Source organism: Tinamus guttatus, unplaced genomic scaffold (genome assembly GCF_059628265.1).
Source record: "Tinamus guttatus ecotype Peru unplaced genomic scaffold, ASM5962826v1 Tinamus_guttatus_pri_ptg000269l, whole genome shotgun sequence".
Classification (NCBI taxonomy): Eukaryota; Metazoa; Chordata; class Aves; order Tinamiformes; family Tinamidae; genus Tinamus; species Tinamus guttatus.
This window is the reverse complement of record NW_028288803.1, coordinates 45,256-71,867: the sequence shown is the minus strand read 5'-3', so window position 1 is coordinate 71,867 and position 26,612 is coordinate 45,256. Positions and strand designations below refer to the sequence as shown.

At 37.4% G+C, this 26,612-nt stretch overlaps 1 protein-coding gene across 2 annotated transcripts; it reads left to right on the top strand.

Moving 5' to 3' along the window:
- Nucleotides 1–1,270: 1,270 nt before the first annotated feature.
- On the top strand, nt 1,271–25,742 carry DSC1 (desmocollin 1). Of its 2 annotated transcripts, none has more exons than XM_088527234.1 (16): nt 1,271–1,318; nt 3,915–3,999; nt 6,756–6,958; nt 7,431–7,544; nt 8,877–9,032; nt 10,183–10,327; nt 11,558–11,724; nt 13,369–13,503; nt 14,928–15,113; nt 16,368–16,627; nt 16,815–16,957; nt 19,507–19,722; nt 21,259–21,507; nt 23,314–23,435; nt 24,416–24,667; nt 25,443–25,742. In XM_088527234.1, exons 1-16 carry the CDS (start codon nt 1,271–1,273, stop codon nt 25,638–25,640), a joined length of 2,679 nt encoding a protein of 892 aa, XP_088383360.1. In that variant the 3' UTR covers nt 25,641–25,742. The 2 variants fall into 2 exon arrangements, with proteins under 2 accessions (XP_088383360.1, XP_088383359.1); XM_088527233.1 differs by having other exon boundaries at nt 7,425–7,544.
- Nucleotides 25,743–26,612: the final 870 nt, after the last annotated feature.

Sequence of the window (26,612 nt, the reverse complement as noted above, 5' to 3'; positions counted from 1 at the left end):
TGTACACTGTTTCTAATGCCAGTGTACTACTCGAAAGTGCAAATGTCCCACCACATAACAGCTTGATGGTTACTTCCCTCCCCATTTTGTTGCCGCCTACAACAGAGGTAACATCAAGGAATAAGTGACTGCTTCTAAACGACATTGAGTTGGCAATCAGGTCACTGACCTGACTTATTATCTTAAAGGTGAGAAACTGCAAGGTGCCTGCAAGGCTTATTTTGAATTTTTGCTTAATTGTGTACCTGAGCATAAACAATTATTAAAATATATCTATTGATCTGCTTGCTCTCCTTTTTGCAGTGCTTTACAACAGACAGATAAAAAAGTTATATGTAAACATGAGTAGCAATTCCCTTGTTAGAAGAGAGAAAAACAAAACAAAACAAAAAACATATCCACTAGCTTGCAAGGTAAGCACAACGTCCAGTTGTGGCCTAGCAACCCTAGAGCACAAGGAATCTTCTTCTGAAAGTCCACATTGCCTGGGTGGAATCCCACTTTTGTGTTGTGTTTTCATCAAAACATGCATCAACCAGGACACTCCTGGAAGAGGTGAGCATGGGTGCTTGAAAGCAGAGAGAGAAAAGGAAAAAAACAGAACAAGCAAACAAACAAACAAACAAAAAACAGGAGGAGAAAAAAAAAGGGGGAGGGAAGAAAAGGAAAAGGGAGGGGGCTGAGAAAAAAAAAAAAAAAAGGAAAAAAAAGAAAAAGCACACGCAGAGGCCAACCCAGAAATCCGTCTGGAAAGCAGGAGGTTTCGCCTTTTTATCACCGCCTCGTAATCCTCAAACCGGTCGGGCGCATCCTCCCCTGCCGCTGAGCGGGGCGCGCAAGGCGGGCTCGGAGCGCGCAAGGCAGCGCCCGGACGGGGCGCGCGGTCCCGCGCACACCCGGCGCCGGGGCAGGGGAGCCGGGCGGCACCGAGAGGAGGGGAATAAAAGCGTCCGGGCCGCGCCGGGACGGTGGGAGGGGAGGGACAGGGAGGGTTGTCCCAGCGCCACTCCCTGGACGAGCATTTCCCAAAAAAAAAAAAAAAAAAAGTAATTAAAGTCCCCGCTGTTGCGCCCGGTCCCACCCTCCCCATCGGCCGCCTCCCTGGCAGACGGGAGGGGACACGGGGAGACGGGGTTAAGCGGAGACTCGCAACCTCCGCCTCTTTCAGCACCGCCACCGCGCACTCTCTCGCCGCGGCTGCACCGACGGCGGCTCCCCCCCTCACCCCGCTCTTCCTCCCGCGCAGCGCTGCGCGCCCCGCGCGCGCACCATGGCCCCCGCAGCCTCCCGCGGCCCGCGCATCCTCCTCGGCCTCCTGGTGAGTGAGCGGGCGGGCGAGGGGACTCCGCGGCGCTGCGCGGTGCGGTGCGGAGCGGCGTGGAGCGGGCTGGCGGCTGTGGGCGCAGCGCGGCCTTTCTCATGTGCGCTAGGATTTAGCAGTCAACGGCAGTGCTCAGCCCGGATAAGTTTGTATTTATTTATTCTTTTTAATTTATTTTAATTTAATTTTACGGGAAGGTGACGTCTACCTCATTGTTAGCTTTCTTTCCCCCTCGCAAGTATGCGCTCCCGGCACAGCGAGGGGCTGGCGTTTCGTTTGGGCTGCTCTGACCGGAGCTCCGCTGAAAGACGGGATTGCGGTAGCAAAAACAGAGTTTCATGTCCGGTGCCCGCGTGTGAAGAGGAGCTCATCCCTGGCGTGCGCACTGGGACCAGCCCCAGCCCGGAATAGAGCGGCTGATAGGGCTGCAAGTGACCTGGAGATGGCTTAGGTAGACCAAGTTGGTTGGTTTTTAGGCTATTTTGGTAGACTAACTTTAGGTTGATTTTTTTTTCGCCTGTATTGTGAGACGAGGTTCAGGTGGATATAGGCTACCATTGTAAATGCCAAAATGCAATAGTAATGCATTTTTAAAACCTCACCTTATCTTTTGCCCCTTCGGTTGTTTCTTTTGTCTGGGAAGGGTTGTATGCACGGAGCGTGGTGAGTTCCTCTGAAAGGCTTATCTGGGTATTGAATAAATTCAATGATTTTCATTGTTGTACATTTGCTATATTTATATTTTTATATAATTATCAGTTCCTCATAATCTATTATTATGACTATGAGAACGAGGGAGTTGTCTCTTTTTTAATGCGTGAATGAAAGCCATTTGCCTGTTGTCTCTTATCCCCTTTCTTTACCATAATCATTGCACTCAGAGAAATGATATTTTGAGTCTGGAAGAAAAATACCCAGCAGTGTTTAAGCATGAATTTATTATTTTTTATATTCATTAGGTATGTGCATTTTAATGAGAGTGTTACTATTCCAGACATACTATACGTGCTTTCCCTTGCCAAGGTATTCATAATAAAACCCTTAATTAAAAAAGAAGAAGAAATTTCTCTTGCTAGTAACAACAACAACAACAAAAAATGCTGTTTGAGAGTCTTGTATAAAGTCAAAGGACATCATAGGAAGTTATTTTTGTGTGACATATCTTTATAGTCATGGATAACAACCCTTTAAATTTGTTAAACTCTTCAGTCTGTCTTTGTACATCAGGTAAGAATGGTATCAATGTTTCAAAGTGTCACTTATTCTGAAAGTGGCTTAGAGCAGTGTAAGATTATGCAATGTAATATACTATTGTTCAGGAGAGAGTTTTATTAAATATCTCCTAATAAGAAAAGTGTCGATTATATTAAAACATAAGAAAGAATGTTAAAAGGCTGTTTTATGTATAGATATTTTCATACCTGTGTGCATGTAAGAAACAGAACAGCTTTTATATGCAGGCATAGCATTTTAATGGTTTTAATGCAGTGACTGTCTTTCACATTTCAAATATATGTTTTTAGATGATTGTAGATTTTCTAAAGGTTATTAGCTTCTTAAATATTTCAAAGTATATTTATTTAAATATTTTCTGAATTCTTAGATGACAAATCACTTTCAGCATTTCCATTAACTATTTGCTTCTTTTTATCTTTAATCCTAAAGATATGTGCAAAATGAAGATGAATTTTCTTTTTGCTAGACTTTCATCCTGAAAGAATAAATGTATTTAAAAACATAAGTACATTTATTTGAATTTCTTTATTTATTGGTTTAATTTGCTGAGTAATTTCTGGATTATAGTTTTAAACATATAGATAAAACTAGTCAAGATTCACTAGTTTGAGGTCAGAACTAAATTACTTTATGCTGAAGAATATCTTTGTACCTCCAGATGCTTTGCTTTTTATAAAAAAGATCTGGTTATCTACTACTCAATTAACGCATCATTTGAATTTTGAGGACGACCCCATTTTGTAACTGGTTATATGGGAGTGGACTGCTGTCATGCACTATGTTTTTAGTCATATCTAATTGCTGAAGCTAGATTTAACTAGTTTGTTGAGAAGGTATTTTGAAGATGCAAGGAGATATGCAAGTGCAAGTGTCGTCATGTGGTTTTAATGAGACGCTTGTCCTTTTAATGTTTCACATGTCTGCAATTCCATTAAAGTGAGTTATGAAGAGTTCAATCTTAATACTTAGACCACTTGGAACTTCATATGATTAAGAATGCTATCAGAGGCGGTGTACAATGAAGCTGTTTTTTCTGTATTTCCAAGTAAAGAAAAGGAATAGTGTAGGTGAAACCTCCCAGTCAAGAGAAACTCTTGCTGTTGGTGTCAATGCCATGAGCTTGGGAAAACCACAACCCATGGGCAGAACCAGAAGCAGCAGTCAGAACTTGTTTCCAATCTAATGCTGTGTATGTGCTGCTGCATATTTCCTGTCATTTTGCAAAAGAGTGCTCTCAGGATCTTTTCAGTGACTTGTGATAAAAATAAGTAAATAAATAAAAGCAGTTTGAGAAATTGAAATTATTAATGTCAAAATAACACGTATTTCCCCCCCCCCCCCCTTTTTTTTTCCCCAGGTTTTGGGTTTCTGCTGTGAAGCTTGCAAGAAAGTAATTTTTCACGTTCCATCTGAACTAGAAGCTGGCACATTAGTTGGCAGAGGTGAGAAACGGCAAGATGCTTGTCTTAATACCACATTTTGCCTTTTCTGGAGACAGACACTTCTTTCTCTTTTTCTCTTTTTCTCTTTTTCTCTTTTTCTCTTTTCTTTTTCCTTTCCTTTCCTTTCCTTTCCTTTCCTTTCCTTTCCTTTCCTTTCCTTTCCTTTCCTTTCCTTTCCTTTCCTTTCCTTTCCTTTCCTTTCCTTTCCTTTCCTTTCCTTTCCTTTCCTTTCCTTTCCTTTCCTTTCCTTTCCTTTCCTTTCCTTTCCTTTCCTTTCCTTTCCTTTCCTTTCCTTTCCTTTCCTTTTCTTTTTTTCCTATATGGAATGCATGGATGAGTGGACAGCCAGTTAAACAGCTGGATCAGTCTTTTTATGGAGGATACGCCCTGTACTTGTTACGGATTTGAACACCGTCTTTGTGCGTCCTTTTGATTTTTGCATAAACAACCACCGTCAGCTTCCAGCATGCATTTTAAAGCTAGAATGACAGAGTCCGGGCTAACGTTTTCAAAGTTTGCAGCCTAGCGATTAGTATTCAGATGAGTGGCTTAATATTCAAAAGTGCACTGAGAACCCACAGAGTCCTATGAAGAAGCCAGTAAGTGATTTGGATAATGGAAAAGGAAAAAAAAGAAAACAGAAACCACACAACCGAGGCACCCAGAAACTACTGCCATGTGACTGGTGTGACATAGAGATGTGACTTCTCAGCTGTCCTGAGGCGATGAGCTGCTAGGGCGTCCCGCACGTACCACGGTGCAGGGAGTGCTCCGTCTGCTGGGACTCCCTGCCGCCATTTAGGAGAGTTTGCAGGAGACTGAGAGGAATGGGGAGAGACCAGAAAACTTCTCCCTCCCTCTCCATGTCTTTTTTTTTTTTTTTTTTTTCCCCTCAGACCATCTTTTGAAAGGCAGTTTTTGAAGGTGTGGCACTGGGGCTGCTACAGAGGTCTATCCTGCCTGGGACTCAATTTAAGAGCCAAGAGGTGCTATATACCAGTCCTGGGACAACAGAAGGGACTGTGGAAAATCTGCAGTCCTAATCCAAACTTCTGCAAAAGGAAGGCAGTAGATTTGTTATTAATCACAAGCTCTCAGAAAACCTGCTTTTTAAAAAGTGCTTTATAAAATCCTTTATAGCTTGAATCATGCACTTTAGCCATTTATTGAGAAAGGCTAATATATTTTGCATTGATACAAGGGCCATAGCTTTGTAGTAAAATAAGTAAGTCAGGATTGTCCCAGTTGCTGTAAAGTTTTATATATTTCTGATTTATATAGCATATATGAAAGACTGAAGAAAAAGATGACATAGAGCTATGGTACTGAACGTAATGCTGATTCATATAGCTATCAAAACTAAAAGCTTTATTCTGGTATTTTTAGAAATGCAGTGCTATAATGATGTGCAGCACTTAGAGACACTTTGAAGTGAAGAGGTGATAACTCCTCTACTCAGTACTAAGTTGTCTTTGTAAAAGTTCACAAAGAAGTCACTGCTTCAGTACTCTAAAAAGTATAAAAAGGAGGACTTAAAAAGAGGCAGGAGAAAATATATATTTTTTAATTGTGCCTCCCATCTGATTTTTATACTTTTAAAACACAAATTAAATTTGTTTTGTCAAAAATATCATCAGCATTTATCAAGTGAAATTTTGAATATAGTCAGGTCTTTGGAAGTTTTGCCATTGCCTCTTGTGGTACCCATCCAATATCATATCATTGAAGAATTATTGAAGCATGCTAGTACGTAATAACTTTTTTTTGATAAAAAATTATATTTGATTTTGTAATACATTAAGGAAAAAAAATATATCAGATTTTGAGAACATACTGTGACACCTCTATGTCTTTTGCAAGGATTCTTTATTCAGAGTTTATGTCTCTGACCTTTGTCTTTTTTAGGGTGGCTAATTATTTGGCTTAGAACTGCAGCCCTTTTCCACTTCATCATTGCCTTGATTTTGCCTTTTCTCTGGTCGTAATGCAGAATCTCTCACTGATCTGAATAAAGTGCATAGAGTAAAGTGCATTGATGTTTATTTTAGCCACAAATGATAGGAATCACAGTAAAAACACTTGAGAAGCATGCTGAGTTAGCCTGCATGTCTTGTCAACTGCATGGGATTTTATTGTGTACGTATTAAAATTTTATCAGTCATTTGTTCCAGAGTTGGTCTATATTTCTCCCATCAGTCTGCCTTATAAATTAAAGGTCTTTGTCATCCCAGGACTTCTAAATTACATCAGATCAGTCAGTGCTTTCGTCCTGAGGGCAAAACTTCCAAGAAGTAATCTCTGCATGGGAATTTACATTAATTAATCATCCTCACTGGTTTTGTGGGCCATGGAGACACGTTAAATGTAATATCTCCTGATCCTATAATGCATATGTCTGTGATTTTTTTTCTCGCTTTTTGTTTTAACATTTAAACACATTTTTTCATGACTAATGCTTTGAGAATATCTCCAGGGAAATAGTGTCATTTTCAAAACTGCATGTAAGAGCTGTATTCTTTGAGAAACAGTCTTTATGTACACAACAGTGGAAATCAATGCAATTTTGGTCAAATCTGGGAGCATAAATAAGTTCTAGAATCTACATTTGTGATATATATAAGATGATCAAATTCTTAAAGACTCTGTGTTGGTAAACACCAGTTTACGTTTTAATTAGGGAAATGATTTTCAATTTCTGAGGGTGCTTTCTTAGATTTTTCATCATTTTAATTATTATCTGAATATTTTTCCTACAGTTAATTTGAAAGAATGCCTTCAGTCTGCAGAATCGATCAGTTCCAGCGATCCAGTCTTCAAAATTCTGGAAGATGGCTCTGTGTATACAACATCTACTGTTTCTTTGTCTTCTGAAAAAAAGACTTTTACCATATTACTTGAGGACATTCAAGAACACATAGAAAAGAAAATACATGTTAACTTGGTAGCAGATAAAGAAAAGGTAAGCTTCTAATTTCAAGATACCTTATATATTTGGATACTGACTTACAGAGTATAGTTCATGTTGGAGAGCTCGCTTCAAAGAATTGGGCACAGCATGCTGTTGTAGAATGTACTTTTATTCAGTGATGCTTGATTACTGTGTGGGTTAAGTCATTAGACTTCCTTCTGAAACAGAAGATGCTAGCGAGAAGTTAACCAGGAATGTCAATAATCTTAAAAAAATGTTTGATGTGTGAGGACAGATTTTATTGGCAGTGTTACAGTGAATGAAAAAACTTTCAAAGATCCTGTGATAGATGTAATCAGAAATGAGGATCATGAAAAATTAGCAGTCAGTGGGAAAACTGGAAATGGAAAAAGAAGATGGAAAGAAGTGGAGTATTAATTAAGCAAGAATGTACACAGCTAAGAATGTATAGATTGATTTGTATCTTTTTTTTTTTTTTTTTGTATTCTATATCCAGACACAGAAGACAAGGCATACTAGAGATACAGTTCTCAAGCGAACCAAACGAAGGTGGGGTCCTATTCCATCTGTTATGATAGAGAACTCACTTGGACCTTTTCCGCTACAAATCCAGCAGGTAGGTTTTATATTATTTTTATGGCACAAATTATTTTCCTGTGTGATCTGTGTAATAAAATCTAAGTTGCTGCTTATGGATTCAGACATATGTTTATCAAGAAAATGAAAGCTCTACATTATCACATTAGCAAAGAACTTTGCAAAAGAAATCGAAGGCAGCTGGAAGAACAGCTTGAATTCTCCACTGATGCCATTCCTCCGTTAATACTTCTGTCTCATTCCATCCTCTGCACTACCTCTTGTGATCTTGTAGCAGAAATAACATGTTCATGGTAGTCTGGAAGAACTGGAAATGGGCCAGAGCTGTAAAAAGAGAGAAGTGCTGTCAGAAGAAAGAGTTTTTTGGCCTGCAGTTCAATGAAGGGCATAATTCAAAGGCAACAACAACAACAAGAACAAAACAACCCAAAGTATTGTCTAGAAAAACATTTTGTAGACTGGGGGGCTGGGAGTTACTTCTTACCTACATACCCACATCCTTTCTGGATCTTAATATGTAAATCTGTCATATTACAGCTGAGTATGTTCTATATTATTAGGAAATACATTCTATGAAAGCAAATAAGCAGACGTGAAGGAGAAATGCAAGAATTATAGTTATCATAGATGCACCTAGCCTTCACTAGATTACAGAGTGGCTAGTAGAAGTGCGGAGGCAAGTGTAATAACAGAGTCTGAACAGAGTAATCATTCTACTAATCTTATCTTCTGAACTTCTGACAATCAGTAGATAAGGAAAGTATTTGGGAGTAGGGAAGTTTAGAAAAACATAACTGCTGAAACTGTCTCTTCAGTGCTTCTTATGAGATGGAGGAGACGATCTGAATTGGCAAATTGTTGGACTATGAAACTAGTTTGTTTCATTTATCTTTTCCTTTGTTTTACTTTCCTTCACCAGGTTACAAGCCCTATTCTCAGCCATTTGCATTAATGCATTAAAAAAAACCCAAAAACTTATAAAAAAGAGATAGAAATTATCAGCCATCTGTACTGAATGTGCCTTGATACATACAGCATTCTGAGAGATAAAATTCCAAAATTAAATATATTTTTTCAATGCACATTCTTATTTCTTTAATTGTTCAGTGACACTAAACATTTCTGAGTTTGAAATGGATTAATTTCCTCTTCTCATGCATGCACATTATGAAGGAAAGTAGTCACAAGTTGAGCTGTTCTTCTCTGTGTAGTTTAAGCTTCTAAAGAGGTAGAAGTAAATCATTTTTTTTTAAATGCTCCTGCTTCTAGTAAGTGTGATCATGAAATGGGGAAGAATATATTAGAATGAGGCTGCTCTTTTTCTTTGGACTTAACAGTTAATTCTTTATAGGTCCAATCAGACACTGCTCAGAACTACACCATTTATTATTCTGCAAGTGGGCCAGGAATTGATCAAGATCCGAAGGGTTTGTTTTACATAGAAAAAGAAACTGGAAATATCTTTGCTACTCGTGCAGTAGATCGTGAACAGTATCCAAGTTTTCAGGTACAGACCTAAACTGCATATATGTAATTACTTATGTCTTTTATCTGTCATGCATACGTTCCCAAGTTGGTTTACAATGGAGATGGGGTGCAGACAAGATCTGGAATCAGGTACTTGTGCTGACTGCCTCAGTGTTTTGGTCTCCGGTGTTTTGGTATTGGAGAGATGAAATGAGTGACATTAAAGGAATACCTAGTCACCTAGTTCTTGAGAGTGATTTTGCTTTTCACTGATTAGATTCTAATTCCAACATAACTGGAATGAAATAATGGATTTGTATCACTGTGGGGAAGAATTTGAAGTGATTCCTAAGTTTTTTTCAGCATAAGGATAAAAAACTGCATAAAACCAAAATAGTGATAAATTCCAGACAGTTGTGATTTCCTTGAGGTTCATTTTCTCAAGCTGCTTGGTTTTAGTCTTTAATAAGGTGAACTGCTCTCTCTAGTGGCTGTGAAGTGTAAGAAAGCAGTGAGTGGGAATAAACTGCTGCTTCTAAATATTTGCTTCTGCATAGTTAGGCAGGTAGTTTGAAGTACTTATTGTTGTGTTTTATTAGGTTTTGTTGTAATGGGAACATAGTCTTTCTGTTGTTTGTGCTTTTGTTTTGTGCTTTTGTTCATGCTTGCATTTAAATGTTGCACAGAAAACCTTTCCTAACGCTCAAGTTACTTCATCTACACTAGATAATATTGTGCTTAAGAGACTTGAAAAAGCTGTTTGAGAGGGTTGGGGAAAAAATGGAAACAATGCCAATACTTTTGAGGGAAAGAGTGGAAAGGGAAAATGTTGAGCAGCAGGTAAAGGTTTTGGTTTTGCTGTCACTTCCTCTTCTGTTTGGCCAAAGAACCTGTTTCTATACCAATGTGTCTAGCATGTTGCCCCAGTCAAAAAAAATACTGCCAACTTAAAGTGAAGATAGTGAAACAGTGACTCAAAATCTCAGATTTATTAAACAATAAAGTATAAATGCTTGCAGGACCTTCAAAAGGCTTGAGACAGACATAAGCTAGATAAAATCCTAGCGAGTTCTCCTGAGTGTTTAGAAAGATATGCTCATCTCACTGCATTTCATTTTGTTGATTCCTCCACTGAATTAAAAGTGTAATGGTACTTCAGTATGAAGAGCTACTGAATTTCTGTCTTACAGATCATCTGCTTTGCAAGCACTCCTGATGGATATTCACCAGAGGTACCGCTCGTGCATACAATCAGGATAGAGGATGATAATGATAATGCTCCACACTTTACACAGGATGTTTTTGAGTTTTGTGTCCCTGAAAATTCTAAACCTGGTAAGAAGGGTTTTAAATCAGTGAACATGGAAAGTGTTATTCAGTTCAGTTATATGTGGATATGACTAGATATAATTCCAACATTTAACCATTAACAGCAGGATTTCCAAAGGGTTATTTCTTTTCAACAAAGGGTGAATTTTCAAAGAGCGTGATAAGATTTCTTATTCATTAGAAAAATTCAAAAATTCCAACTCAATATTAGCGAAAAATACTATATAAACAGAAGTTTTCCAAAACTGAGATGCCTCAGCATTCTTAAAATAGTGTAAAACTTAAGAATACTTTTATTTTTTTTCATTTTATCCAAAATCCCTTGTTCCCATAAAATATTTTGATGTACGTGAAAGCAGCGGCTAACAGATTCATTTCCTAAGCAACTAAATTGGTATTATTCTAAGGAATAAACCACTTTTGATTAAACTTAAAGTGTGTTCAAACTAGTTAAACAAGGTAGGACGTTTTGCTGGGGTGGAAGAAAAGTAACAGCAATACATAAAAGGCTTCCTTCTGCATAGACCTGTAAGAGGAGATTTGCTAGTTACAGACTTCCTGTGTCCATGTAATAGAGGACAAAATAAGGAATAAGAGAATAAGGAATGGAAAAGCCCTGTCTTATCCTTCTCTCTCATCTCTCAGATTAGCGTATAGTGAAGGAGGCCTAGCTTGTTTTCCAAAAAATCAAGTATCTTAACATTTACCACAGAACAGTCACATTTCGTTCTCTGAGCTGTTAGAACTTTTAATGGGTAAGTTATGGTTTTAGGTGAAATTTTGTTCCAAAACTAATCAGATGAAGCATGGTGCAAGTCCCTGAGAGGTAGAATTGTAATTTGAACCACGTCAGAAATCACTGAACACCCTCTCCCACCTCAGTAGCTCCTTCTCAGCTGTGTTTGGGATTTTCAGAAGTCACTGCCAAAAATACTAACTGAAAACTAACCTCTTAATATTCTTTGATTATTCTTTTTATTCATTTGGTAACTGCAATAATTACAGTTTCGTTTGAAGAAGAGGAAAAAAAATGACAAAAGATTAAAATAGATCATTTTATGCGGTTACTGTATTCTCATACACATTTTTTCCAATGCTATTTTCCTTTAGGAATAACTAGCAGAAAACCATTTTCATGTATATACTCAAAATACTCAAATAACCAAAAAATGTTTGAATATTTTTGGGTAGTTATTAATTTTACCAGAACTTAAATTCTCTGTATTGTGTTCACAGGTGTAGTAGTTGGACAAATGACTGCAGAGGACAGAGATGAACCTTTTACTCTACATACCACATTGAAATACCGCATTGTGTCACAAACTCCACCGGTTACCCCAGTATTTGGTATACATGGTGACACAGGTGTCATTTCTGTGTTATCACCGCAGCTGGATAGAGAGGTGATTCTTATCTGAAGCACTGAGCTGCTGCTTGCAATTCTTTGCTCTGCTGCTCACAGATAATTCCCTAATGCTGAATTCTTGTCATGGGGAATCACCAGATAAAACATTTTGGCTACTCGTTCCTCTGTAAGGAGCTCCTGAAGCTTTCCAGAGGATCCTGTGTTCGGTCCAGAGGGGCTTCCGTGCAGATCCACCACATTCTAGCTAACCTGGGTGGGGGAAACTCCTGCTGAATTTGACACCAAACAGCTCTTTCTGTATTCCCCTTTTTGTAAATCCTGTGAGCTATTGTTACTTCCTTATGCACATCGAGTATCCCTGCTTCTTTTTAGGGAAGGTGAACCAACCTTTCTTGAAGTGATCAGTCATACTCTATTCAGCAAAAGTATCTCTAATATGAAAGACCTAAAAAGTAATGTAATCTAAACCATAGACAGTTTATCAAATAGTTTTCAAGTGTGGTAGGTACAAAGCAGAGTTGCTATAAGATTTATTTATTTTTTTTTGGCGGGGGGGGGGGCGGATATTATCACTTGCAAAATTATTTAAACTAGAAAAAAAAGCAGACATAAATAACAAAAAATATTCTTGGGTATACAACAGTTGTTCTAGAAATGAAACACTGCTTGCTATATGCGCACCTCTTTCTAGGTTAGAAGTAACTGTGTTCTGGACTACTTATTTTGCTTTGTGTCTGGAAATCCATAATGGATGTGTGTCCCAAAACTGTGCACTTGCAGGTGCGCAGTGACTGAGTTTGACCATGGCTACTGTAGAAACAATCACAGCAACCGCCCAGGAAAGAAAAGCTTGAAAAACAAGTCTGCTACCTATCCTTTAAAGATACAGGTCTGAAGTAGAACAGGAGAATTGTGTCCTCCACCCACGTAACCTAATCTTAGTTCCAGAGACTGAGAGCTAGAATCACTGTTGTAATTCATAAACTCCCCCTTTTCGTGTCCCTTCCCTCCTTCCTCCATTCAGTTGCTCAGGTATTACTAAGGCTAAATAAGGTATTGTGCTGCCATGACTCAAGTTACAGATTTAAGTGTGCTCTTTATCAGTGATCCTATTTGAACTGATAAGAGCACTGGCTTTTTCTGCTCAGACCATGCCAAATGGCAGGCCTAGCCTTGTCACATGTAGCCCAAACAAAACCTGACCACAGGAGTACTTCTGGTTTTCCTCACTGAAATAAAAGACAGAAGAAAAAGAAGCTAAAAAGAAGCCCAAAGAACTGAGGCGTCGTACCAGTTGAAAACATAAAGAGTAGTTTCCCACTGCAAATAACTCTGGAAGGAGGTGGATAGCAGATGTAGTTGTGCCATTATGTCCTCCTAGATGTAAAATGTTGGAAAACTAAGGTTTCTGTGGATACTGTGAAAAACTTTATTTGATATAGAACGTGGTTCATGTATCACTAATAGATTCTAAACTTAACACTGCTTAGCCACTGAAAATATTTTACTGACTTTCGTTTTGGACCTCTAAGCAGAAAAGCCTCCAAATTGTCTTGCTTTTGAAGGGAATAATGCTGAGGTTAAAACAGATTTGTGGCATAGGAGTAAAGCTCTGGTGTATGACTATATGATTAAAAAAACCTAAGAGGTCAAATTTTTGTTTTTTTTTATTCCTTTTTAGCTGGTATCCAAATATACATTATTAATTGAAGTAAGAGATATGGCAGGTCAGCCTTTTGGTTTGTGTACCACGGGAACAGCTGTTATTAAAATTGAAGATACAAATGACAATGCACCATCTTTTAAGCACATGCAAGTAAGTCTTCATAAACTAAGTGTGTGTAAAAAGGTAAAGAAATTATAGATTTTGATCCCCTTTCTCATCTCCCAACAGCAGTCATTTGGGTATGAAGCCTAATGTCTTGGAATACTATTCTATTGTCAAAATAACTTCTCTTATAAGGGTTTGAGATTGCCATATTGTTTGACAGGCACATTTGGTGTGTATTAGGCATTTTCAGTCATTTACCTTAAGACTACTGAGTGGAAACTAATGTGATTCAGTCATGGTTCCTGCTCCAGTGCAGCAATCTGATAATGTAACCATATTTAGATAGGCCAAGATTTAATACTAAACATGTCCACAGCCTCACTGACCCTTATCAGCTTTTGGCTACTTCTATGACATTATGACACATATGAAAATAAGTTGGTGTCAATGAAGGAGATGCACCAATATTTTGCAACAGTTTTTTTTTTTTTTGCTATTCCAACTCATTTCTCTCCATACAGAAATACTATTTGAACAATTTCTTGTTCAACCATAGCTATAACCCAGCTTTAAATCCTGTTTATTTTATCCTTCTGAATTACTTCCCTTTCTTCCTTCACATTTTAACTTAAAAATTGTGACTGCCATTTTTCAGAAGTTTATACCAGGGACAAAATTTGACCTTTAATTATTAGGTTAACTTCTCTTCAGTTAGTGGCAGTTTTAGGACAGAGACTATGCTTCAGTAAACATAGGTATAAAAATGAAATATGATGAAAGACTTTGTAATACAAAGCTGAACAAAAGGAGATAATTTTCCATTATGTATATTATCTTCTTTTTTTTTTTTCTCACTACTGCATAATATCATCAATAATGGTACCTTGGAATTACTCCTATTTATGCTTTCTGAACTTCCACAAACACAGTTCTTTAAAAAACACATAAATGAAAAAAAAAAAAACCCTTTAATTCCCTGCCATCCAAGTAGAGAGATATTTCACCCTTCTAGACTTTTCTTATCCTTCTGTGGGTTCCTTACATATATGCGTGTATATATGTATACACACTCACACACACATATATATATACATTTACTTCGTTTACCCCATAACCTTTCCTTGTTCTCAACTTGATCATGTTGTATAAATATCAGCATCTATAGCTGATGTAGCTCAGGGGGATATTGCTCCTTTCTGGGAAGGAGAATTCCAGACTTAATTATGTCGTTGAGACTTTTAGAGATTTCAACTGTGCTTACAGGTAAGACTTACCATAGCAGATAGTAGAAAAGTGTGGACAATACACTAATGCATTAAAACAAAATGGATCGTTACACCAGGTTGCTAAATTGGGTTTAAGAAGTCAGGGGAAGGAATACTCATTTAAATACAGTATTCTTTCACTCCTGCATTGTGCAATTGTGGAATGGTATTCTCTGACTTAAATCAATATTTTCATATTTTAAGTATGAAGCACGGGTGGAAGAAAACAGAGTGAATGTAGAAATACTGAGAATTGCTGTTCTCGATCTTGATGAACCTGGTTCACCTGGCTCAGGAGCTGTTTTTGAAATTACTAGAGGAAATGATGATCGCTCCTTTGAAATTACAACGGACCGAAACACGAATGAAGGGATTCTGTGCGTTGTCAAGGTAAGTTACAAAGAGAATGCTGGAGAAAAATCTGTGTGTCTTGGGGTGTTGTTTTTAAAGCCATTAACATAAATCTCATTTTTATTCAATGAATATCTCCAGCTATCAGGTAAATTATGTTTTCTTACTAAACTCAACTGTATTCTGAAACAGCTTGCAAAGTGTACTGCAAATTAGGCCTCTTCATTATATGTAATTTGAACAAAAGTTTAATAATTCATCTTTCAGACTACTACTAGTTTTTGTGTATGCAGCATTCAAAGAATGCTTTATTTTATCATGCCAGCAAAACATGGTATTTTAGGTTGGTTCCACAGTTTGAGTTGTTTAGCTCTAGGGAAGTAACTGGGGATTGTTCCATGTCTATGCTTTTCATAGAAATGAGAGGCCAGAGAAGGATTGATGGGCACCTTCTCCGGTCTTATTCATTTTGTGAGCTATCACACTTAACAACTTGTACTTTGGCATGTTCCTTAGGCCCTGATTATCATTCTCATTGTCTGTTAAAACTGTGCAATAAGAGGTGTGTTCTAAGGAACAAAGTATTTTAATATTAAAATTTGAAGATGTAACAACAATCTTCAATCAGGTGAACTGGCAGAGAGATGCCAGTTAAGTTTGGATTTTATTTAATGTTTTGTTGCCAGTAATCATTTAAATAAAGCTTTTCTAAAGCTATGTGCAGAGTGTACTAACCTGCTTCTTGCGGAGTATAACACTCTAGCATACTGATGTGTTTAGGATATAAATAGCTCTATTAATGACGTACTATATCTTTGGAGAAGGTGTCTTAAGACTGCTTTTGTAGAGGCTGTTGATCAGCCCCATAAGTTCAGATACATTTGCAATCATGTAGAGTCATGATAGAAGATAATAAGGGGTGTGACTGACTTGTTCTAGAAAGGAGATATTATTAAACTAAAATAGTGATCAGCTAGATATGGGAGAATGAAACCCTCCACCATTTCTGCAAATGTATAGCAGAGTGTTATTGTAAAGTTGTGCTGCAGTCATATTTACATTGTTAAAGACAGCACCTTAGATTATTTTCTTAGTTAGAACATAGTTAGAACTTAATTTTCACTGAAAATCATGTCCCTTTACTGTGTCTCAAGCTGGATGTTCCAAAAGAATAGATGATTTCTTCTGTAAATAAATGAGATATTGTACAGTTTTGTCCATTTAATAATTGTTTTGGGGAAACAACAACAAGTTTTATACTGTTATGAAGAAAAAAAATAATCTGTTTTACAGGGTCTGGATTATGAAAGCTCCAGGCAAAGGACCCTTGTGATTTCTGTCAACAATGAGGCACCTTATGTGTTAGCACCACATTCAAGACAACTTGCCCAGAGCACCAGTACAGTTATAGTGCACGTCATTGATGTTGATGAGGGACCTGTTTTCAAACCCTGTCTCCTTACTCTGGAGGTTAAAGAATGTGAAGAGATGGGGACACTTATTGGGCGTTATGTGGCAGAAGATCCAGAAACTGGGAATAGTGAAGGCATATGGTATGAAACAATGTTATTTTTTAGTTTACTCGGTGTACAGAATGAGGGAGATATGGGCTATATGTATGTGCAGATGTGCGTGTGTGTATAAATACAAATATCCTGATCTGCATGTGTGTGTTACATATAGGCTGGTTTGTTGATTTGTTTGAGGCCTTTTCTTAAATTACAAAATTATTCTTGACAGCTACCGGATAGCACCTGGCCAATGTAATTGGATTAACATAGCTGAAAAAACAGGTGAAGTCCGAACTAGCAAAGTCTTGGACCGCGATGTGGGAGATATGAGACGAGGTCAATGCAACATTACAGTCCTCGCAATAGACAGAAGTGAGTACCAAATGTTCTCAGTATCCTTTGTCATCTGCAAAAGATCTGCTCATCTGCAAAAGATCTGCAAAAGATCTGCATAAGCCAATCATATGTAGGAACAGCTATACATGGCCAGATCAGAGGCCCACTTTGTCCCATGTCGTACCCTGGGATGACTCTATATCAAATGTGCAAGGAATATTAGGCAGTACATCTGCTCCTATTTAAAATTGCTTTATTAAATTAAAACCCAGGGATTTTGGTGTTGCATTTATTTATTTACACATTGATTTTTTTCTTTTTTGATAGCATCTGGCTGCCCTGAAGTTGGCAACAGAGGAATAGTTGTACATATTATTTTTCAAATATGAGGTTCTTACTCTTGGAGCTCTCCTATTGTTTTCTATCTCTTTGACCTCTTAGTGTCTTCATTTTGGAGACTGTAAATTAAGAGAACCGATAGTAATAGGCGTATTCACTGCTGTATGTTATCAAGCTCATACTCATCTTCAGGAGTTTAGGTTCCGTAACAGTGTTATATCTTGCTCAGTGAGGAGCTCTTATGTAGTCAGTTAATTGTAGGGAATGTTTGGACACTCAAGTTCTCTCTTCTAAAACAGGTTTTGGTTCTGACGTAACATTAGTAAGCATTTGAGGCCTGTAGTTAGCGGTGCCTGCCAGGGGTGAGTCCTTGGTCCAGCTCTGTTCAATTTATTCATCAATGACCTGGAGGAAGGCACAGAGTGCTCCCTCAGCAAGTTTGCTGATGATACAAAACTGGGAGGAGTAGCCGATACCTCAGAGGGCTGCACTGCCATCCAGGGGGACCTGGACAAACTGGACAACTGGCCGGTGAGAAACCTCATGAAATTCAACAAGGTCAAGTGCAAGGTCCTGCACCTGGGGAGGAATAACCCCAGACACCAGTACAGGCTGGGACCTGACCTTCTGGAGAGGAGCTCTGCAGAGAGGGACCTGGGTGTCATGGTGGACGACGAGTTGACCATGAGGCAGCAGTGTGCTCTCGTGGCCAAGAAGGCCAATGAGATCCTGGGGTGCATTAAGAAGAGCGTCTCCAGCAGGTCGAGGGAGGTGATCCTGCCCCTCTATTCAGCCCTGGTGAGGCCACATCTGCAGTATTGTGTCCAGTTCTGTCCACAGTACAAGACGGATGTGGAGCTGCTGGAGAGAGTCCAGCACAGGGCTACAAGGATGATCAGCGGCCTGGAACATCTGCCCTATGAGGAGAGACTGAGGGAGCTGGGCCTGTTCAGCCTGGAGAAGAGAAGGCTGAGAGGGGATCTAATCAGTGTCTATAAGTACCTCAGGGGAGGCAGCGAGGAGGATGGTGCTGGCCTCTTTTCACTGGTGGCCACCAAGAGAACTAAGGGTAATGGCCACAAACTGAAGCATCAAAAGTTCCACAGGGACTTAAGGAAAAATTTCTTAACAATGAGGGTGACAGAGCCCTGGAACAGGCTGCCCAAAGAGGTTGTGGAGTCTCCTTCTCTGGAGATCTTCAAAACCCTCTTGGACGCAGTCCTGTGCCACGTGCTCTAGGTTACCCTGCATGTGCAGGGGGGTTGGACTAGATGCCCTCTAGAGGTCCCTTCCAACCTTAAGGATTCTATGATTCTGTGATCTCTTCTTTATGATTACTTTGGGTATACATATTTACTATCTGTTTTAACAGGAGATTTAGCTCTGAAATATGTATCATATTAAAAAGTACTTTTTTTCTAAAGCTAAATATGTTATGAATTTTATCGTGCATAGAGAAAATACAATATATGCCTCTGCAATTAGACATCTGCAGAGAAATTAAAAAATAAATTGACTTGATGGAATTTCATTGGTATGCACTTGCAAGTATTGACCATTCCTATATCATTAAAAAAAAAAAGAAATTGGAAGGGAGAACTTGATCAGTTCTCACATGTAGAGAATTACATAGTATGTTTGGGTGCTGAATCCTGGTATGGCCTAGTGACTCAGTGGGAAGAAAACAAAAAAATGGTATCTGAAAGGTGTTCACGTTCACAGTCATCTTAGAAGCTCTGATTTTTTTTTTTTTTGTTTGTTTGTTTTTTTTGTTTTGGAGCGTTTTTATGAAAAATCGCCCTGCCACCTGTCTCTTGCTCAGAAGCAGCAAAACTTTCAGCTGCAGATTCCTTTTCTGCTCTGTCTTTCTTGTCGTCTCCCTCCTGTGCCTGCAGTTCCTTTGAGGATAGCACATAAAGAGGAAGAAACCAACTGCAATAGTTTGTACTCTCTTCCCAGAACAGACTAGTTCCTCTTCATACTTTCCATCTCCTGTTTTTGGTTGCACTTAATGGTTTCTAACCAAGTGATCTACGGTATGACCACGTGAACAAAGAGAAGGACTCTGTAGAAATAGCAAAGAAAAAATTCCTGTTCTGCTTTTAGCTAAATCAGTAGCTACTTTCCACTTTACAGTTAAACTTAGATATTACAAATGATTATATTTGATTCTGGAACCTAAGAGTAGAAGTAAAGAAACAATGCACTGTAAATAAGCACTAAAAGCAACCCTTTTTATCTTGCAGGTGGCAAGACAGGCACTGGAACTATTCAGGTTATCATCAGGCCTGGGAACAAGAACTACCCGCGCATCGCTAAAACAGAGTACATAATGTGCAGAGACCGAAAGCCGATCTGCCTCACAGCGCAGGATGCTGATGTGTCTCCTTTCAGCATGCCTTTTGTGTATCGTGTCGCTGACCGAAGCTTGTCTGCCTCATGGAAGGTAACCCCGCATAACGGTATGTTCAACTGCATCCTGCTGTACATTTGAAAAAAAGTAGAATATCTTCCACTGCAAGTAGGGTTATTGCGTCTTGGCAGTCAGGAGATTAGGGTGTGTTTCACTTGTTTGATAACTAATACCTTTTCCTGAGCCTTGTTTATCACAGAAGTTGGCATACCTGTTTCAGGTCTAATCTCTTAAATCCCTCTGCATTTCATTTAATCTAGATCTAGGGGATATAGAGTAAACGCCAACACCTCTGTAAGAGCATACACGCATAACTTTAGAAGAATGTAAGTATGCAGTGGCTATGGTGCCAAAGGAAAAAATAAATCTCTTTTTAGGCTGCTATTATGGGAAAGGACTGGGAAACTGAAACATTACCTAACATTGATTAGAGGTAATCTGGAAATATCTTGGTAATTATTTTCTCAATTGGGCTGACATCCAGCACACTTTAGCTGCAGCTGAGTTCAGTGAAAATATTATTGCCTTCCATAGTGTATTTATGTTAATTTGGATAATTTTCATAGAAGCAGGTAAAGGATTTACTACAAAAGCAGTCACTATCCCCTTAGATGTGCTCATGCAAAAAGTCGTAGGTGACAAAGTATTTTCTGATAAAAGCATTAAGAACTGAAAAAATACATTTGCTACTGTGTTGTCAAGCCTCAGAGGGGTCTGGTTCAGAAGTGGGACTTCATGACAAAAATTCATGAATAAAAGGAAATGATAGAAAAGTCTGAGAACAAAGACCACTTGGAAGCTTCAAGATTTATGTTACGCAAATTGAAAAAAATATTTTAGAAGAGACAAAAAGTTTCATATGCATGTACAAAAAGCAACCATTATGTTCATCAATGGTAGATTTTTTTTTACATATTTTTTTCAGCCTTTAAAACATATGCTCACTAGTCATTGCTAATAGCAGGGCAACAGACTGAATGCATTTCATTTCCCATTGAGTATAGTGTCTCCTATGCTAAAGGATGGAAGTGGTTAATTTGTTTTTGGATTAATTATTGCAATTGGACCATAAAAATCCTTTAATAAATACCAGTGATGTTATTTATGAGTAAATACAGTGTCATTTCCCATCATGAACTGAATCAAGTTGAAAATTTCAAATCATTTATTTTCAAAAGTGCATTTTTTTTAAAAAATACGCTTTTTTTTTGCAAGTGTATTTTTTAAAAAGGGTGTTGAAATAGGATGTGGAAGACTGTAAGTGCTTTCAAACACTTATTTTCATGCTACTAGTAGTTTACTTTTAGCACATTAAAGATAACTTAAAACTAGATAATATGGATCTGGTAGCAGTATAGTTATACCAGAAACTAAGAGCAATCTTACAGTGACAATTGCATGGCTGTATCTCATTATCAAGGATAAAATCTAGTTGTGTAATTTTGCACAGCATCTCTCTCCCTTTCTAATAACTGATGATGCTTTTTGGACTGCTAGGAGTTGATTGGGGTAAGAGTGAAAGGGGCCAGGGGAATTTCAATTATATTTAACAGTGGATGTCTTTTCAACTTTTTTTTTTTCCCAGATAAATCAGCATATCTTTCACCAAGGGGTGACATTCCATTTGGAAAGTACACTATTCCTATAAGCGTGTCTGATAACGGAGGAAAACAAGGAGTCAGTTATATAACAGTTAATTACTGTAATTGTGATACTCCAAGCGATTGCACTGAAGAAGGTACCGACCCTCGTGACTTGCCAAGAGCTGGCCCTAGTGTCAGTCTTGGGGTATGGGCCATCCTTGCCATGATCTTAGGATCACTCTTACTGCTGTGTAAGTATACTTTTTCAATATGAATTGCAGAACACTTATTTTAAAATAAGCTTAGAGAGCTCAATTTTAACTTGACTGCAGCATTTCTTTCTATTCAGGCTCGATAAGCCCTCATCAGTGACTTAAGGCACCTGTTATATTTATATTGGTATCACATATTTCTCACCTCTGTTTTGTCCTTGTGACTGTAAGATACTTTTTGTAAGATATTCTATATGTCCATGTAAGCAAGGCCGAAAAAAATGCATTTTGCATTCTGCAGGAATTCTGAAATCTCTTTCCTAGAGCTTTTTGGTGATCCTTCATATTTCATGGAATAAAACATTGAGACTCTGAGGCACTGAATTTAACAATAAATTTTACAGAGACAGCATAATGTTGGACAGATTAGTTCCACAGTAGACCTGTTAAATACATTTTGTGTTACCAAGTTTACCAAAGACTAACAGGTACTTAACAGGTAAATGTCACTGTTAACCAGTAAGGAGATGATAGTGATGAATATAACAAAGCAAGACCTCCGTGTTAACAAGAATCATAGTGTCTCTGTAGCCACGGATGGTGCTGACTGTACCACACAGTGTTCATGTTTTTAGGAGGAATCTGATGATTCTATAGACGGAATAGATTAATGAAAACTCCTCATCTTTAATCACCTGAGGACATGCTAAAGTAACAAATGCTTCAGTGCTTTCTGCTTTCAATGACCAGTCTTCTCCCTACTCAAAGTTAGCTATCTATTCTTGCTGGGTAGATAAAACACTGGGACCTGCACATGTTTTGAAAGCTAGGTATATCTGTGCTTTATCTGAACACCACAGATAACTGAATTTAAGATGTTATTGTGAGGTGGAACTTGCATTGGAGATGCTCAGTAGAGGTACCTTGTGAAGGATTAGATAGGTTTCTATCACTGTCCCTTAGCTATTCAGTTCAAGACAGACTTGTTCTTTTATTGTGGACAGTTTTATCCTGTACATCCTGTGCTCAGTGCTGGTGTGGATGTCTTCTTCCTATTGCCAGAATCAGCAGGCTATCCACTGGGTTACTGATGCAGGTCGCACCGATAGCTGATCATTGCATCAAAGTGCGAAGTGGCTCTGGGCTAATTCCCGCATAGATTTATGAGCAGAAATCAAATTGCTCATGGGTAGTTAGGCAGAACTAAGTTATTCCTCATGGGCTTCGTTTTAAGATATTGGTTTGATAAAGAGAAGAAAAGAATAGTTCTTTGAATGAAATATCCTGTTCTTCATTTAGGAGTAGTATTAGTTATGCATGTGCTTTTTTTAAATACAAACTTATTTCTGGCTGCGTCCCTGTGAGAACGCTCAGTATTTTTGCGGTAGCTAAGCTACTGTACTGCAGTACTACAGTAGTTTACATATTAGTTCCTTATCACACATTAGTTCTTTATCACACATTAGTTCCTTATGACATAATTTGACATCTGCTTATGAATAAATAAAAATGTCTAACATGCAGTACAGCATATAGTAGTACAATATAGTACATGTTTTTTTTGGTCTTGGAATGTTTTAGGAAAGGAGCTTGCATTTATTTTAGAGAAGTCAAGAGAAATTTTGAAATAAAAAAGTAGTTCAAGAATATAGTGAAAACTCCATTTATTATTTGAAAATAAATGAGTAGATAATTGGTATTTTTAGAAACAAATAATTGTTTTAATCATTTTTGATGCTTAAGCAATTTAAAATGCTATTACAACAATATTTATTTTTGGTCTAAAATAAGTATCATTATGAGATAAAACTCATAGTATCTTTCTCACTTACTTTTTCTCCGTAGTAATCTTGATTACAATTTGTGGCTGTTGTGGCTCTGGGATAATGCACAGACAAGTCACCGATGATTGTGCTAATCACAACTTAATCATTTCAAATACGGAAGCTCCAGGGGAAGAAGTGATGGTGAGTTATCTATTTATTTCAATGTAGAAACACGTGGTTAAGATACCCATAGCATTTCTCTTTGAATACTTGCAAGGATCAGTAGATGTGCTTTGTCCATTTAAAAAGAATATTTGGTTTAGGCAGAGTTAGGAGTACCAAATATATTTAAATATATGTTAGTCTATTATTACAAAACCCTATTCCCAGTTGCTTGTAACTCCTGAAACTTTAGCTGTTTGGATTGGAAGTTTTAGGTAGATATTTTAATTATGTCAGGCATTTTCAACAGTTAAATGAAAATTTAACTGTTTTGCCCATGTTAAATATGTGATTATGGCAAAGCATTATCATTGTTCTTCTTTGAAGAAGGAATACTAAATTTAGCATATGATAGGTTTTTATAGATGTGACAGGGGCAATTTTTGCGATCCTCTTAACCTGATTGATAGGTTGATTTCTGAGCCAGTAGAAAAAAATCTAATTGAACAGTCTGTGTTCAGCCAATATGTTTTTCATTTTGTCAGCTGAAGTATTCTGAAATCCTATATACCATGAATATATTCCAGCCCAAAACTGCATTGATGCAGTAGAACTTATCTCCTCAGATGCTGTCTCTTCACTAATTCTGCCCTCCCCAAAAATTAGGTGACTACACTAAGAATCATTAAGTTTACTTCACTCAGAAAAGCAAGAAAGTTATCTTAATGCTGACAAATGTCAAATTTCTCTTTTTGTGAAGTATTACTTATTAGCACTTATAAGTTGGCATGGAGTCCTTATTTATGTGATCCCATAGTAGTTTTCTGTGTGTAGAGTGCAGAGACTTAACGTGTAATGAAACAGAATGAAGCTTACACTTGTAAATGTGTATCCGATTTAACAGATTACAAATGGATGACTTTGCAAACCAAACATTAATTTTATGTGATATCCGACATATCTAACAGTTCCTGATTTGTTTATCCTTTTGAATTAAAAAAAAATGTGTCTTTTTTTAGGATCACAATATAATTCCTCTACAAAATACAAATGATCAAGGAGGATATGGAGTAAAAACAGGTGACCAACAACCGTTTGAAATGGTGAAAGGAAAAGGGCATACTCTGGAATCCATCAAGGGAAGTGGACATCAGACCCTGGGATCAGTCAAAGAAGTAGGAGGAGGAGGAGGAGGAGGACAGCCTATGATGGATACGTGTAGATATTCTTACTCAGAATGGCATAATTTCACACATCCTCGCTTAGGTGAAGTAAGTATTTTGATACAGGCCTCCTAGAGTCTGTATTGTTATTGACGTATACAACCTTTTCCAGGAAGGAAATACGTATTTGGGTAGAAGGCTTTTCTCCCTTTTTCTTACTTTTTTCCCCTAGCTCCCATTTGGAATACCTCTCTTTAGGTTAAAAAGTCATCCTTCATCTTTTTGGGGGCATAGGTGGACTTTCTTTTCTTGGCTTAAATTTTAAGCAGTATGCTGTTTTTCATTTAGAATAATTTATTTTAGAATAATTTATTTTAGAATAATTACTCAGATATCTTTGTGCATGTGTTAGTTTTGTTGTTGCTTTGGGTTTTTTGTTTGTTTGTTTGTTTTGAGAATGTCAGCTTTTATTCTAACTACATTCTTTTTACTAACTTAGGACCTCATCCTTGGCAATAGTGATGAACATTAATGGTTCCATGCTTTAGAGATCAAAAGCTCTTTACTACCTGTCTGACTAGTTAAGTGTAATTCTGACTTTTAATTTCAAGTGAATTTTAGTTGTTTGACAGGTTATTTAAACAGGTTCTTCCTCTATCACTTTTATATACGTGATTCATAGAAATGATTTATTATTAAATACTTATATTTTATAGTCTGAATGATATAGACCAATGATGTGCATTTTTTGTATGTAGGAATCCATTAGAGGACACACTCTGATTAAAAATTAATCAATGAAAGGTAAATCAAAGAAATTATTTTTATGCAATATGTTTAGAATAACAATTTAAGAAAATAATAATGTTCTTTTCCTATGCAGAAGGTGCACCTATGCAGACAGGATGAAGAACAGAAACATTCTGAAGATTATCTCCTTTCATATAACTATGAAGGAAAAGGATCTTTGGCTGGTTCTGTAGGCTGCTGCAGTGATCAGCATGAAGAAGAGGCACTTGACTTCTTAGATCAGCTGGAACCCAAATTTAGGACATTAGCAGAAACATGTATAAAAAGATAAGTGTGCCTTTCACAGTGCTGAAAAAAAAAACTGTAAATAAGTGGCTGTCATACTTTTGTGATATTTTGGATTTAGATATTTTGGAATTGAATGCAACAGATTCTTCCATTGTGTTCTTTCCGGGGGAGAGGTTTGTCAGGATTAACTTAGAGTTGTGAGAATGTAAGTAGCTCTTCCTTGAAGTTTATGATAGCTTTTTTTCTCTCTACTATACACATTCGATCAAAAATGAGGGAGTCAGAACTCTTTTTTTCTTTAAATTGTGTTAATATAGTAATGCTAGTTTCTATTTAGCTTATATTTCCTATTCTTTGCGATTACTTAAAACACAAAACTATTTTTTTTCCTTTTAACTAATTATACAGCTTGAAAATTGTGTTGCATTTGGCTTTGGAGAAGATTTTTTTTTTACTCACTGTCTCTATTTTCTCTGGAAATAAAACTAAAAATATTACTGGTGAATATCAAATACCTTGTTAATTTCTAACATATATGAATTGAGATACAAAACAGTTTTCCTTTTTTCATTTAAAATAAAGAATACTGGTGGCTGCAGTAGAAAACTTTATATTTTGAAATTGAAAATTAAATATATATATATTGTATATATGTAAAATAATATTCAAAAATATATTTTTCTCCTAATGGGTTACCACCCATCAAACTTTCTATCCTAAGGGATTTATGGCATCAACAAATAGGGTATCAGCATTGTATGCGAGTATATATTTTTATTTTAGGAAATAAGAGATTAAGAAGAAAATAGGAAATAGGGATATTTGTTGTACTTAAATGATTGCAAAACAAATCCTGGCTTAAGTTTGTGCCTCAGTTTCTTGTGAGTTTTAACACAGTATCATTACAGAAAATACAAACTTTGTCAAGAGTTTTGTCCAGCGTAGCTCCCGCTGCCTTTTTGACTTGTCCTGTTATGAATTTCATTAAACTCTTTCTTTCCATAAGTAGAGCTGA